At 57.3% G+C, this 13961-nt stretch overlaps 3 protein-coding genes across 3 annotated transcripts; 1 reads left to right on the top strand and 2 right to left on the bottom strand.

The window, feature by feature from the left end:
• Positions 1–700: 700 nt before the first annotated feature.
• Positions 701–1197, top strand: LTHEOB_1578 (uncharacterized protein; the record flags this gene model as incomplete). Its single annotated transcript, XM_035510294.1, has 2 exons — positions 701–934; positions 985–1197. The coding sequence occupies 2 exons, from the start codon at positions 701–703 to the stop codon at positions 1195–1197; spliced, it is 447 nt and encodes a 148-aa protein (XP_035366088.1).
• Positions 1198–4440: 3243 nt separating this feature from the next.
• Positions 4441–5129, bottom strand: LTHEOB_1577 (Extracellular serine-rich protein; the record flags this gene model as incomplete). The annotated part of the gene is made up of 2 exons (XM_035510293.1): positions 4441–4708; positions 4768–5129. The coding sequence occupies 2 exons, from the start codon at positions 5127–5129 to the stop codon at positions 4441–4443; spliced, it is 630 nt and encodes a 209-aa protein (XP_035366087.1).
• A 4500-nt stretch (positions 5130–9629) lies between these two features.
• On the bottom strand, positions 9630–12540 carry LTHEOB_1576 (Zinc finger GATA-type protein; the record flags this gene model as incomplete). Its single annotated transcript, XM_035510292.1, has 3 exons — positions 9630–11537; positions 11595–11997; positions 12062–12540. 3 exons carry the CDS (start codon positions 12538–12540, stop codon positions 9630–9632), a joined length of 2790 nt encoding a protein of 929 aa, XP_035366086.1.
• Between the last annotated feature and the right edge of the window lie 1421 nt (positions 12541–13961).

Below are 13961 nucleotides of genomic sequence, written 5' to 3'. Positions count from 1 at the left end.
AGGGTGTTTGGTATGCGAGGTGGAGCAGGTCGTCGGATTCAGGCTGAAAGAGGCAGCATCCGCGGGCCAGAGAGTCGGGCGCCTGAGGTCAGAGGCGTCATGTGCTCAGCGTCTGCGGCGTTGACGTCTATCGACATGCGGCGGGCAGGACCTGCGTCCCTAGGCCCATCTTTACCCGCGCGCAGTGCCGATGCGGACGATCTTCCGGCGCAAGTACCCCAGGATGAGGGTGTTGGAGTCGCGCCGCAGAGCGAGGTGGTGTGCGAGAACGTGGCGTGAGTGGCCAGGTCGCAGGCAGAGCCGTTACCGCCCGGGCGTGCGGGCACATCTGAGGAAGGTAGTTATGGCTCTCCCGGCCGCTGGGCGTGGCTGCGAGCGCATGGCAAAGGCAGTTCCAGCGCACGGGAAGTGATGCGCATCGAGTGTTTTTTTGTAGTCGCGCTATAGTCGCGCTGCTGCCGGCTGCGGGATGATAGGGCTGCAGACGCGCGCTCGTTGGTCGTGCAGCGTCAAATCGAACTCACGCCTGGGCCGCTTGCCGGGCCCCTCCCAAACCACCTTACTGCCTTATTACTACCTTACCTGAGCCCCTCCGTCGCGCCCAAACCCGCCCACCTTCCCGCTCCCACCTCCCCGCGTCCATGGCACGCGGCGGGCAGTGAGAGCTTGACAATGCCGTCGCCGAGCGTGCCTCCGCACAATGGCCTCCCCAGCCGCCTCCATTCCGGACAGCCAGCTCGGCCTGACCCAGGGCGAAATCCAAACCCTCCGCTATCACCAGCAGGTCGCCCTCTCCCAGCATGGCGGCTCTTCGTCGCGCGCCGCCAGCCAGGCCTCGTCTCAAGGCCGTCTGCTGCTCGATCCGTCCAGCCTGCAGGCATTGAGCACCCACTTTGACCGTCTACTGCACAGCATCCAGCAGCGCTGGTCCCATGTGAGTTCCGCGAGTCCCCGGTCCGCTCCGCCTTTGTCTGACCCGCCCAGCTCTCCGAACAGACCCAGTCTGCCACTGCCATGCAGTACGACCGCGCCGGAAACCTCATTTCTGATGCCGACGCCCAAATCGCCCGCTTCCACGAGATCCTGCGCCAGATCGACGAGCTCCAGGTCGAGTTCGACAAGATCCGCCGCATTGGGGAGATAGTCAAGGCCTACCGCCGCCGTGTTGAACACCTCGACCGCCGCGTCGGCCGCTAAGACCCGCCACACCACAACATCTCCGATGCCCATGCTTCTTGCCATTCTCCACGACTCTTTGTCCACGTCCTGTTCGAATTCGCCGCAATACCACCCTCGGACATATTCCAATGCAACCCCAACATGACCCTGTCACGGCGTCCCAACAATTGCGGACCGCCGTCAAAACCTACCAATGAGACACGGACACGCCGGCGTATACCCAATCCACCTACTTTGACATTGTCGGCCATGCAGAATTTTAAGACTATTTACGAGTTATCGTTTTCATTTCGCCCATTTTTCAGAAGAGATTGGATGCCTCGCGGCACAAAATCGACTTGGCACCGGGTATTGTTTACTATTCCATGTTTTCTTTTCCGCCTCGGAAAGACGGCATTGTGCAGTTCGGCAAGGAGCGAGCGTAAGGCGTTCTCACGGTGTTCTTGCTTTTTAAACTTTTTTTTTTCTCTCGGCTCAGCATCTTGTCTTGCCCCGATGTAGGGATATACCCCATTTTCCTTTACTCTTGGCGATCTGCAATATTCCGTCTCCCCTAGCGTTATGCGTTGGATCATCGCAACCGAACGAGATCCGTAGTCCTTAGCATTGGTAAGCCGGTGCAATCAAGTGTTATTTTGCTTTTCCCCCGAACCCGCCTTCTCTGGTTTCTGCTCTTGTCCTTCCAGTGATTGGTCCAATCCTGTCTACAGTCAGGTGGGGTTCGTTGACGAACGGAGCCTTGCCCTGGCCCCCGCCCGCCGTTGAATCCTTCCACTCACGGCTTACTCGCCCCTCACCGAACCCAGACGTTCCCGTCCTAATTTTCCTTTTCGTTTACCCGAAGCCTTGCTTTTTGTATCGGCACTCTCCGTTATCTATCATCCACACCATCTTTGCTCCCTCCGCCTTCACACCTCCACGTGGGAGGTAAAAAAGTGATAGAATCGACCTCGGCATCCGCGCGATTTTCTCGAACGGTTGAAGCCCCGGGGCAGTGGGACGAAAGAAAGGGATGACCCGGCAGTGACACAGAAAATCCGGACGGTCATAAGACACCTCTTTTTCTTTCCCTTCCCATCATCATACAGCTATTCCCGCGTTCATAGGGTAAAAATAGGAAAACTCCCGACGTGCCACGGTCCCGATGCCGCGTCTCCTTCCCGGGTGCCAACCATCCGGGATGTCGACATTCCTGCTGAACATGTCGCGACCAATCAAAACACGAGAGGAGAGAGAGGGAAGAAGGAACCGTAGAGGAGAAGACAAGAGGGAAGAAAAGCAAGACGGGAACACCACATGTGACCGGGTGACTTCCAAATTACACGGACGCATAAACAACTTTTTTTTTGCTTATTTCTTTTTTTGACGGGGGGGAGGCGGATGGTCGGGATTGGCGCCACTGTTGCTAGTACGTATCTGCCTCGACACACTATCACGAATCTGTGTACATGTTTCAAACCAAAGCCCTGAGCGTGGCCTGATCTCACAGTGGCGGTGATATATAGTTTCCGGCTCAGACGTCATCGGAAAGCGATCGAAAAAAAATTAAGATAAACAAAAAAGTATACGGAAATTACTATGTCACCCTTCCGTGTAACCAAGCACTGAGGTCATGCGTCCATGTGCGGCACGTCACTTGATTGCAGGCGCAAGATTGAAGTAGAAGATAAGACCCAATGGATCTACAACCAGACTACGCTAGACTAATGATTGAGAACGCTCTACTGGACGATGCAAACGTTCCAGGAGTGCTCCTTGTAACTCTGAGGGGTGGCCATTATAATGCTTTGGTATGCTGAGAAGGGTTTCGACGGATTTTCCGTTTGTTCAAGCTTCCTTACCTTGAAGTTCGTAAATGTGTACTGTTGATTCTGGATATCTTGATCATCTCCGGACACGATGTGCAATATATAAATCTTAGACGAGGCCAGTATATCAACGACGAAGCGCCGAGCCATCTATTTCGGCATTCTTTGTGCAGGGTCAGGCATTTAATATCCTTGTTCCGAACGCACCTTATTCTTTCGCCTGAATGCAACCCTAATTATCCGAAAGTTTGCTTAAATGCTAAGCTCAACATCACCCAACTGACTGAGTAGCACTTCCTGCTCGAGCCACAAAGAAAACACACAGAGTCATTGTGAATTCATTCATAATTATCCATTGTCTCACCGGACCACCTTTGTTACGCACGCACTGAATATTTCCTAGCGATAAGATTGGGAGCCACACTCTTGTCTTGGTTCTTTGACCATTCAAAGTGTAAGAGAGGCCCGGACTTGTACACGTAGTGCCAAGGGTCCTCTTTGAGTATTGAACTTAAAGTATATAAGATCTCGATCACCTGGAGGCTCTATCTTTCTCTCTATTTTGCACAAAGATTTCGGTTTGTATACGCACAAATCTATTAGGCACATCAAGATGGGCATCACTAGCATTCAGAAGCCTGGAATAACTCCTACCTCCTGCCTCGTGATGTAAGCGAAGGCAGGGCTAATATAGAACACTGTCTGCTAGAGGCACAAAGAGAAGATCGGAGCCCATTCCATCTTCAGTAATAATTATCCACCGTCTGATCGATTCGTCTTTGTTCCACACTCTTTGTTCGTCGGTGGCAATATCCACCTTAAAAGATCCAGATCTTGACCCACACCCCCGGTTCTTGGGTCGTGTCATCGTGTATAAAAAGACTCAAGACTTTGAACAGCTCAACATCTCCAACATTCCTCTCTCCCTTGCTTAAAAGTTCAGCTTAAACACGTTCAACACTATTAAAGATCAGAATGGGCAAGCTAGTAGCTCGAATTCCTCCATTTTGCCTCGTCATGTAAGAAATGCAAGACCATTTTGCATTATGGCAGCATTTCCCTGGCACAACAAAAACACACACACACACACCCCTGGGCAAGAGGCAAGGCTCAAGAGCGCCGTTCAAACCTATGATCTAGAAGACACATAGCAGTCGCAAAACACATCAAGTAATTCAAAGATGTAGCAACGAGTATGCATCAATTCGTGGCTCTGGTTTCCATATTGAAATGTGTCTTCTGCTCCCATACCATGCAACCCCACCCATCAGGCTGGTAAAGCCAGAAAAACTCCCCGAAAAAAGAAGATGAAAAAGTTGTAACGCCGATCAAAGCGCCATCAAGACGCCGGGTTTCTCTGCTTCCCCATCATGCATTCTCCCTCCCTCCCGTGCACTTCCGGCCCCACCCCCATGTACAAATCCGTACAAAACATTCAACTTAGAACACACTTTTACAAGCCCCACAGACCAGCGACGACGGCAACGAGACCAGCAACACCAGCAGCGCCCTGGCCAACGAGGGAGACACCGGCGCCGGTCGACGAGGCGGGGGTGGCGGCAGAGCCGGAAGGAGTGGAGCTCGAGGAGCTGCCGGACGACGACGATGAGGAAGAAGAAGACTCGAAGACACCGCCGCGGACGCTGTCGGGCGTCTCAGCCTCGGAGACGTCGGCGGCGGCGGAAGAGTAGGCAGCGAGGGTCCTGGATCGGTTGTTCGAACTGTGAGGGTTGTTAGCCACTTTGTTTCTGTTGTGAAGGAGAGGAGGAAGTTGACTTACGGAGGGTTGATGACGCCCACCATGCCGTTCTGGCAGTGCTTGCCCTGGGAGCAGTAGTACCAGATGGGGTTGGTGTTGTTGACGGTCACGACGAAGGTGCGGTTGGCGGCGCCCGACTCGACCGGGACGAAGTCGGAGTTGAAGCCAGTGTCGATGGGCGTGCACGGCGAGTCGAAGGCACCCTGAACGACCGAGTGGGCCTTGGGCCAGAACTTGAAGGTCAGGGTGTCGCCCTCGTCCGCCGTGGTCGAGTTGGGCTCGAAGGTAAGACCGCTCTTGCCGACGATGATGTCGATGTTCTTGGCCTGAGAGAGGGAGATGAGGACCGTGGGGGCCAGCAGGGTGTAGGTGGAGAAATGCATGTTGGTGGTTGGTGGTGGTGTTTGTTCTTTAGTATTAGAGGATGGGCTATGCGGAAACTGTATCAAACAGTCCTTTCTTTGAACAGAAGGAGAAAATGGGTATCTTTGATGATGAGGAAGAGTTGATTTGATGCTGGAGAAAAACATTCCAAGCAGCGGACCAGCCGCGGGTTTTATGCTTTCCGCAAACCTTCGTTTACTGGGTTTCCTAACCGTGCCTGGGTTACGACAGGTCGGTACACGAGGCGGAAATCACGGCAGCGAAGGGGCTGTGTGTAGCGCCACGGCTAAAGAATGCTCGCACGCTTACCGTTCCAAGTGCGGGCAGCTATCGAGCGTCCAGCGCGGCGTTATGGCCCAATGCTTACCCAAAACCTTACCCTCAGCCACTGCGAGGCGGCATTTCGAATCTAACTGGATCTCTGAAGGGCCCTGATCGACGGCCGAGCAAGTCGTCCCTGCATGGCGTTGGCGCTGGGAGCTGAGCCGAGCGTGTACGAGACGTGGAATCTGCGTGAAAGATGAGATCTTGAGGCACTTCTGGTGTAGGAACAAGCGCCGCAAGGGGTCATGCGGAGGGAACTGGCTGTGCAATGGCCTGGGCTCCAAGAATAGCGCGGGGTGTTATGGCTGGAAGCGGAAAAGCCGAGGCCAAGCTCACGGGCGCCAGGTGTCAGAGGAAAGCTTAAGGACGGCAGGCATCTGGGAAATGGGGTCGGCTCGAGATCCGTCTGGACGTGCCGCTGCGAGATCCACGGTTCCGAGACGCCATCGGAAGCGTCGGAGAAGCGTTACAAATCTGACGCACATCTGGAACACGGCATCCGAATCGGGTATTGTATTTGCAGTTGAGGCCTGAGGCGAACGAAATAGGCACATCTCACTGACGAGTCGAGCTCTCATAGGCTAGCCGGTCGCGAGCAAGCGCTGGCGAGGGAGAAGTGCGGAGGCGGGGTTAGACTTTGGCGGTGGCTGATAGCTGATGGGCTATTTCTGGCCTGGGCGCTGGAAAGCTCCAGGCGAGCGAGTCGCAAATGTGTGCCGGACAGAGCGATTGGTTTGACAGCGATTGTTGACAGCAGGCTTGACGGGGCGGCTTGACGGGCGATGTGTTGGGAGTTGGTCATCAAATGGGGGCGTCCTGTGGCGCAGCCATCACGTTGAAGTCATGCCAGGCGTTGAGGCCCCGAAGTCGCTTCCCCAGCTCTTGTTGCCGCTATCCGGAGACGGCCTTCCCCCAGAGGCAGGTGTGGGTGGATATCGACTGACAGGCGGTCGAAGGAGTGAGCTTGGTCAAAGATACGCAGCCGAAGGTCCAAGCGAAGTCAACATCGACGGCGACCATGGCATCCTTTATATCAGCGCATCTTGGCAGCAGGCTCGCCTACCATACCGTGGTGGTTGGCCATTTGCTCTCAAATGTGCTCAAAGCTGCTCCCAGCGCAGCCGTCTCGAAACCACCACGACCACTGCCGTCAACACCACCCGTTTCACGATGTCGCGCGCGCCAAGCCCATAGTCTGATCGCACCGGGCTGCCGAAATAATAATGAAAACCAAAAATCTCTCACGGGCGGCGCGCAGTCGCCTCTAGAGGAATGACATCCGCCACACTTACCTAATAACCCATCAGCTCGGCGTCCGCATTACGTCCATGCAATTCCCACCAGCAATGCTCTCCCCTGCTGCAGTCCCCATAATCAATCCATCATCTCCATCCGCCGCCAACCGCGACGCTCTTCTCCGGATCTCCGGCTTCCGGCGCGCCCGCTGGCGAGCGAGTCGAGTTTTTTTCCTGTTCCGGGCGGCGCGTCGAACGATCGATCCCCGCGGGCCGGGGCCACCAGCGCGTGCGCGTGCGCGCGCCCAGAAAAGTGCTCACCGGTGTGGGACACGGCCGACGAGCACGCAGTGGAGTGATTGGCAAGGCCTGGAGGAGGAAAAGATTCCAGCGCGGCGCGGCGGGCTTATCGCGCCCGGTGAGCACGCAAGAAGGAAGGAAGCATTGGCTGCCAGAGCGCACAAAAGTGCAGGCGCGCCGCCGCCGGAGGAAAAAAATCGCCCGCCGTCAACACCACGACGGCTACCCTCGGCCTCGTCCCCTGTTCCACCGGGGAAGAGCCAAGTAGGGGCCCCTCGGGGTGGGCTGCAGCGGCCCTTATTGGCGTCATCCTATCTGGCGCTCGCCATTTGCCAAGGCGCACCACCCGCCCGGCCCAAAAGGGCATTGCTGTTAGCAAGAGAAATGCCCTGCGATCTGAGCACTCTGCTGGCACGGCCACACACGCCCACCAGCCTCCTGCACCGTCGGCTTCGAAGCCGATTGAAGAAAAGAGAGCGCCGGCCTCGCCAGAGCGCGTCCTCTCCCTCTTTTTTTCTTCCACCGAAAAGGCCTACTAACACTTAAACCAAGCCCTGACCACCCCAAGGCCCAACGTCAGGTGGGGATCACGTCTTTCTTAGCTTATATTTTCTTAGCAACCCTGTTGTCCCTCAGGAGCAAAAAAGTCTTCTTAAGAGCCGCATGGACCCTCTTCCCCTCTCACCTGTCATTTCCACCTACTGGATGGAATCCGCGCCCTTTCATCTTCGACCCCCTAGGACCGTCGCATTTGAATCGCCTCGACCTTTCGCTACCGCCGTCCTCGGACTGGAATCTACGCTGCATCTTCGTTGCCGTTCGAGAGTGAATAGAAAGAGCTATGGATACAAACCCGGAAAAGGAAAAGAGGAGGTACTGGGGGTGACGACATTTGGCGCCATCCATGGCTTGCATCGCGAAAAAGACAAAATCGAAAAAAGTGGTTCATCATTCAAGAGGGCGATAAGATAATGGAAGACGCAACGCAGACACACACCGAACGCCGGGCGAGACACCGGCACGATTACCACCATCGTCGTCATCGTCATCAGAGATCTCCGATGGATGGGTTCACGGTCTGCTTTTGCCCCCATACCGAAAAGGAACCAACCGAATGAATATCACGCACTACACCCACACCCAACCCCACCGGCCCAAACCTAGCACTGGTTGCCTGGAAAAGAGAGAGGTTCTTTATCTCCCTCGGACAGGATCGCGCGTGCTCCTGCACGGGATGACCTCCGGTTTCGTCGTGTGCTCACCCACCACCCAATCGTTGGTGCTGGTCTGTTCCTCGGTGCAACCGCGCGATAAGAAAAGTAAAAATAACGGGATGGGAACACGCAGGCACCCGCCCGGAGCCTCGAGATGGACCACTTCCTCTTCCATCCTGAATGATTGGTCTCATTTGAGTCATGAATCGTGCTGGCAGGGAGGAGGCATGTGAACAAAGCCTTTCGTCAGGATGAGGACAGCGCACCGCATGTTGCTGTTCCTTCACATCTGCTCCATCACCTACGCTCCCCATTTCTCATCTGTTCGTTCATGGTGTTGTCAAGAGGAGGCCTCTGGGAGGAGAAAAAAGACACGTCACACGCAAGCACTCAAAACACCTCATGGATATCAATCTCTCGATTTGCGTCAAATCTCGCCGTCCGGAAGTGGATCAGCCTGCGAAAACTACAACGACAACATCGACAACCATCCTCGAATCCCATCTGCGAAGCGTCCTCCTACAAAACACCGCCCCAGTCTATACGCGATACAACAGCAAAACGCGGCCGAAAACCCGTTATCCGAGCTGAAGCGCAAACACAACGCGAGAGAGTGCTGCGCAAACCAAAACGACCGTCACCATTCCCGCACGACGACGAGAACGATGACGGCTGAACAATCGAGCTGAACAAGGGAATCACATCGTAAACTTCGTGGCCAAATAAACAAGGGGGGGGAAAGAGCAGAGCAACAAGAAAACAGATAAAAAGCAGCAGCCACCAAGAAAGGTATTAGGTACGGGTACCAAAGATGATGCAGAGCGCCTGCCTCCACTGCATCACCTACGTATGTTGGTCCCGTTTGGATGGTTCCCTCGGACCGTGTGTTCCGAGTCGCCATCTCATCGTCAATCTCTTCTCTCGTCTTTTTATCCACATTCACGGCGGAGCGCCTGCCTCCTCCACCGCTGTCAATCTAGGTATTAGACGAACCGGGATTATGGTCCGCAAAAAAACGTCGCTTCGTGCCGCACCACATCGAGTGTTGCGCCACGAGCCGACGGCCCGCTTGCCGGTGCAGAGCGCCTGCCTCCTCCACACAGGCCCGAAAGAACGTGGTAGTGCTCGTCGGACTTCAGACATGACGGATCGGATAACGAAAAGAACTCTACAAAGAGCCATGTAACAATGTCTCTTCGAAGTGTGCAAACACGCCATCATCAAAAAAGCGAGGGCGGAAGTGCGATGGTCCCTCTTCCATCGACTCCCGCCCGAGGTATCATCTTGGTTCAGGTGGAAACAACAACGCCGGTCAGACTCGACGAAAAGAACGCTTACGGAGAAAGCGTCGAACTCGACGCGTGGAGAGACAAGGTGGTGGACACAGATGTAACGCTGCTGAGGGTTGGGTGAGACAACCGGCAGTCTACAAGCTCATTGTCAGCCATTCCCACTCCTGCGGTCCGCTTCCGGACCCGGGAATTGCGCCTTGTCCCATGGACCCCATCTGGATGGGGTTGTGCTGGGTAGCCATGGATGGCGGGGCCTGGACGAGAGGCTTCGGCTCGTTCTTCCTCTGACTGCTGCTGCTGACAGAGGGAGCAGATTTTCCAGTCGTGTCGTCTGCGTCGCCCATTTCAGTATCCTGGTTGCCAGGCTTCGCACTCCGCAACCGCTTGGGAGCAACGGCAGCGTTCCGTGCCGGAGCAGAAGCAGCCAAGGTCTGCGACTGCGTTTTGGGGGGACCGGGTGCAATTGGAACGACGCCATTTTTAGAAGCAGTAGCGCTGACGTTGCTAGCAGTGTTGGCGGCCGTATTGGACGCCGAACCCGCCATCGACTTCGGGGATTCGGACTCAGCACCGCTGGCCTTGGTTGAGTTGGGCGTAGTCGCAGTAGACTGCGCGGCGATCGAGTTCTTGCGCGATGTCTTATTCTTCGACCTGCTCGAAGCGCCCACGGGCACGCTGTTGCCACTGCCACGGTTGCGTTTCTTGATGACATCCGTCTTGAGCGACAGCGGGCGCACGACACCGTGCAACTTCAAGAACAAACCGCATGCATTGCAAAGCGGATGACCCTCAGGGTTGCGCCTCCACAAGGGTGTGGTCTGCGTAAAGCAGTTGGTGCATGTGGTTGGCGCGCCGCTCTGGTCGCCTGATTTGCTGCCACCAGGGCTCGCCGGTCGAGATGGCGCAGCCGAACTGAAACCCGATTCTGGGGGCGAGTTAGGGGAGGATTGCGGCCGCTGCTGCATCGCTTGATGGGCTAGCCCAGCTGCATTCGGCGTGGAGCTGGTGCGGGGTATCTTCTGACGGCGCGGATCGTTTCCACGATTCCGGATCTCGCTGACAGAAGCCGCAGAACCGTGTGTACGCCCGAGGCTGCCCCCAGTACTCCAATCTTGCGGTGAGGGAACCATCTCGGTTGGCCCGATCGTGACCGTCTTGCGTGGAGGTCCTGCGGGAAAACGCGCGGCAGTCGGATTGAACTGGTTCGAGAGGTTGTTGGTGTCCCACTGGAACGTCCCGTTGAAGTCCAACGAGGAGTCGTCCATTGGAGAATACTGCGACTGCATAGGCATCGTGCGGTCGGCGAACGCACCGCCCTCTTCCTCGTTGTCGTCCGAGTCCGCTCCGAATTGAAAGATGTTGTCATGCCTCGACAGGTCCATGCTAGGGGAGCGCGTGGGATGCGAGAAGCTGGGATGAACTATCTGGTTGGGGTCCACATGGCTATTTTGATGGTAAGAGTGCGCCGAGAAAGGCGGAGGTGGTCCCGCTGCCGAAACGTTGTTGAACAGCGAGTCGCTCGCGGTAGGATTGAACATGAACGGCTGCATCGAGCTGGACATAGTGTTGTGAGGCGGGTTGAAGCTGCCCATGCGTCCCCTGATGTCCATGCCGCTGCGATCCCCGAAGAAGATCTGCTCGCCTTCGGGGATCGGCTGGGGCGTCGAGACGGTCGAGGGATAAGCGGAGCCTGGAGGTGAGTTGTAGAAATCTGTCGAGTTGAGAGACGACGCCATCGAATGGGCGTTGTTGAACATGTTAGAGTAGTTGTTTCCCTGGTTGGTAGCCATGGGCGATCCGATGGGAGAGAAGGTGAACTGGTTCTGGAAGGGGCCGGCGGAGTTGATGATGGGATCGTTGTCGATATCGAAGGTGTGGAGGTTGAAAGGAATCTGGTTGGAGTTGGAGTGCTGCTGGAACTGAGGAGGGTGAGGTTGGTCCAGAGAGTAGTCGTGGAAGCCCTGGTCCTCGGGGTCGTGGGGTATCATAATGCTGCTCACAGCGGGTACCTGCGGGGACGCGTCCGGCTTCCTCTTGGGAGGCTGATAAGGATTAACATGGGTATTTCCTGATAACAATTCGCCGGAAAGGGAACTTACTCTTCGCTCGTCGATGCTCGTCTTGCGTACGTGCCTCTGCACATAACCGAATTCATTCTCTCTCGACACTACCGGCTGCACGGACGGAGCAGAGGCGCGCGAAATATGAAGGGTCTGGTCGTTCAGCTGGCTCTGTTTCCTTATCGGAATGGCGGGAGCGGTGGCATTCGTCGACGACGGCTGATCGTCCGAGGCCGAGGGCGAGTGTGGCACGCCCGCTGGAGAGGCGACTGAAGAGGGCACGATGAAATCGTCGAGGTTCATGGGCTCGGGCTTGCTGGCCTCGAGGTCTAGCTGGGCTTGCTTGTCCCGAGACAAGCTTCGTAGCTGGGCGATGCCGCTGGGCGCGGTTGTGGGTCTCGAGCCTGCTCTCTTATCGTCGTTGGTCGGTTTGTGAGATAACCTAGTGGCATGCTTTGTCAACACCATCCCAGACACGCAGAATGTCGCAAAATCTTAAAACTGACTGTGCACTCTGCCTACGCATTTTCCGCAGGTTCATCGACATCATCCGCCAGGTCAGGTTCTCCATGCGCTCAGAATTGGGCAGCTGGGATTTTTGCTTGTTGTAAAGCTTCCATATTTGGGTGCCTATGGGGTCCTTCTTCTGCATTTCCTCGGGGTCGTCCAGGTTGGGAACGGCGTCATTCTTGAGGCGCGGGAAAAAGGTGTCCCGAAGCACGCCCTCGCGGGCGGCCGAGTCGGAGGGTGAGAGATCCAGCTTGGAGCTGTCCAGCGTGCTGGCCGAGGTGAGGGACTGCACGGCGCTGGAGGTGCCGGAGACGTCGTCGCGGTGGCCTTGGGGAAAGCGAACGTGCCGCGGCGAAGATGATGTGTGGAAGGAGTGTAGATCCGCCATCGCTCCAATAGCGTCGTTGTCGAAGTCGGCAGAGAGGGGAGAGGCGTGCATGCCTCCCCCACGCTCCCCATGTTGCGCGTCCGACATTGGCGAAGGCAGTGTTGCGCAAAGCACGGGGGTTCGGGACAGGTGTGGCAGGTGGAAGGATTCTCGTGCTCGAGGGTGGTCTTGCCTCTTGCTGTTCCCAGCGGTCCACGGGCTTGGGGAGGGCTGAATTGTATGGACACGGGCGAGCGACCAGTGGAGAGCGACCTTGTTACAGTGCTCTTCTATGGCTGGCAGTAGGCGGCGTGATGGGGAGGCCGCTCGGTCGGAGAGCGTTCAGAAGCTGGCCTAGCACCGGGCGGGCAATCGCTGAGGCTGGACTAGCGATCCTTGGCCGGATGATGCTTGCGACGCTGTGAATGGACTCGGGCCTTTTGGGGCCCTGGCGGGTGGTGTGGTGCGCAGCGCTGCCGGGCGCGAGTGGCCTGCGCTGGGCTGTGTGTGGGATGCCAGAGTCGCCCTAGCGGCTTGGTGGGGTGCGCGAGCGAGAATTGGCCCGCCGTCGACTCGCGCACGCCCACCGCCGGTGCGTCCACGAGCCAACAGTGCCCGGCAAATGTGGCGCGCAGGTCGTCCAGGATGGCCCTGTGCCGCCGCGCCGGGTGTGCAGGGAGCGCGCGACCGCGCGAGATGACGGCCGCTGGACTGTACGAGGAGCGATGATGTATGCGACTAGCTCTGGCGTCGCGTGCGGCCGGCAGGATTCAGCAGGCTGGAGCTGCGCTGCGGTGCTATGATGCGCAGCCAGCCGGCTGCCGCGAACGTCGGCCGGCGGGCGGCGACCTACCAACGGCCGGGCAGTGCAGCCAGGGCACCAAGCGCCGCGGCGGATGGCTGGGGGCGAGGCGCGCGACACGCTTCGGGAAGCGCAACGGGAGCGGATGGGCTTGAGGATTGATGTAATGCCGCAGCGAGTCACGTCCGCGCAAGCCAGATATTGCTGCGCCGCACCGGCAGCTTCATGCGCGTCTCGACCGCCCTCGCCCACGTCAGTGGAAGAGCGCGGGGGCGCGTGGTGAGAGCGTGGGCGGCGGCAGGCACGCGGGCGGCCGGCTGCGCGCGCCGCTGGCAGCTGGTGATGACGCTCGTGGAGGTGTGCCTGCTCTCAGCTCGCCTAGGGCGGCAGCAAGCGGCTCCGCGTGTCATAGCGACCAACGACGATGGATGATCTCCCTCTCCCTTCGCGAGCACACGACTCGCTGCGCGCCGGCTGCCGGCAAGCCTCCTCCTGCCCATCATCTCCAGGCCTACCCGAGCCTCGGCGGCGGCGACGGCGACGACGCCGGCAGAGCTCCACTTGGATTCCACTTCTTCGCGCGCCGGACACATTTGACGACGCTGCGGGCGGTGGCAACGCGCGGGAGGGAATCTGCATCTCGCTGCCCGCGTTCCCTGGTCTGTGGATTTTCTCTGGGTGCTCGATCTGCCGTTCGTCTCCATGCGACCGCGCCTGGACAGCAGCG

The sequence above is a fragment of the Lasiodiplodia theobromae genome (assembly GCF_012971845.1).
Source record: "Lasiodiplodia theobromae strain AM2As chromosome Unknown scaffold_4, whole genome shotgun sequence".
Classification (NCBI taxonomy): domain Eukaryota; kingdom Fungi; phylum Ascomycota; class Dothideomycetes; order Botryosphaeriales; family Botryosphaeriaceae; genus Lasiodiplodia; species Lasiodiplodia theobromae.
The sequence above is the reverse complement of the archived record's forward strand: the minus strand, read 5'-3'. Positions and strand labels throughout refer to the sequence as shown.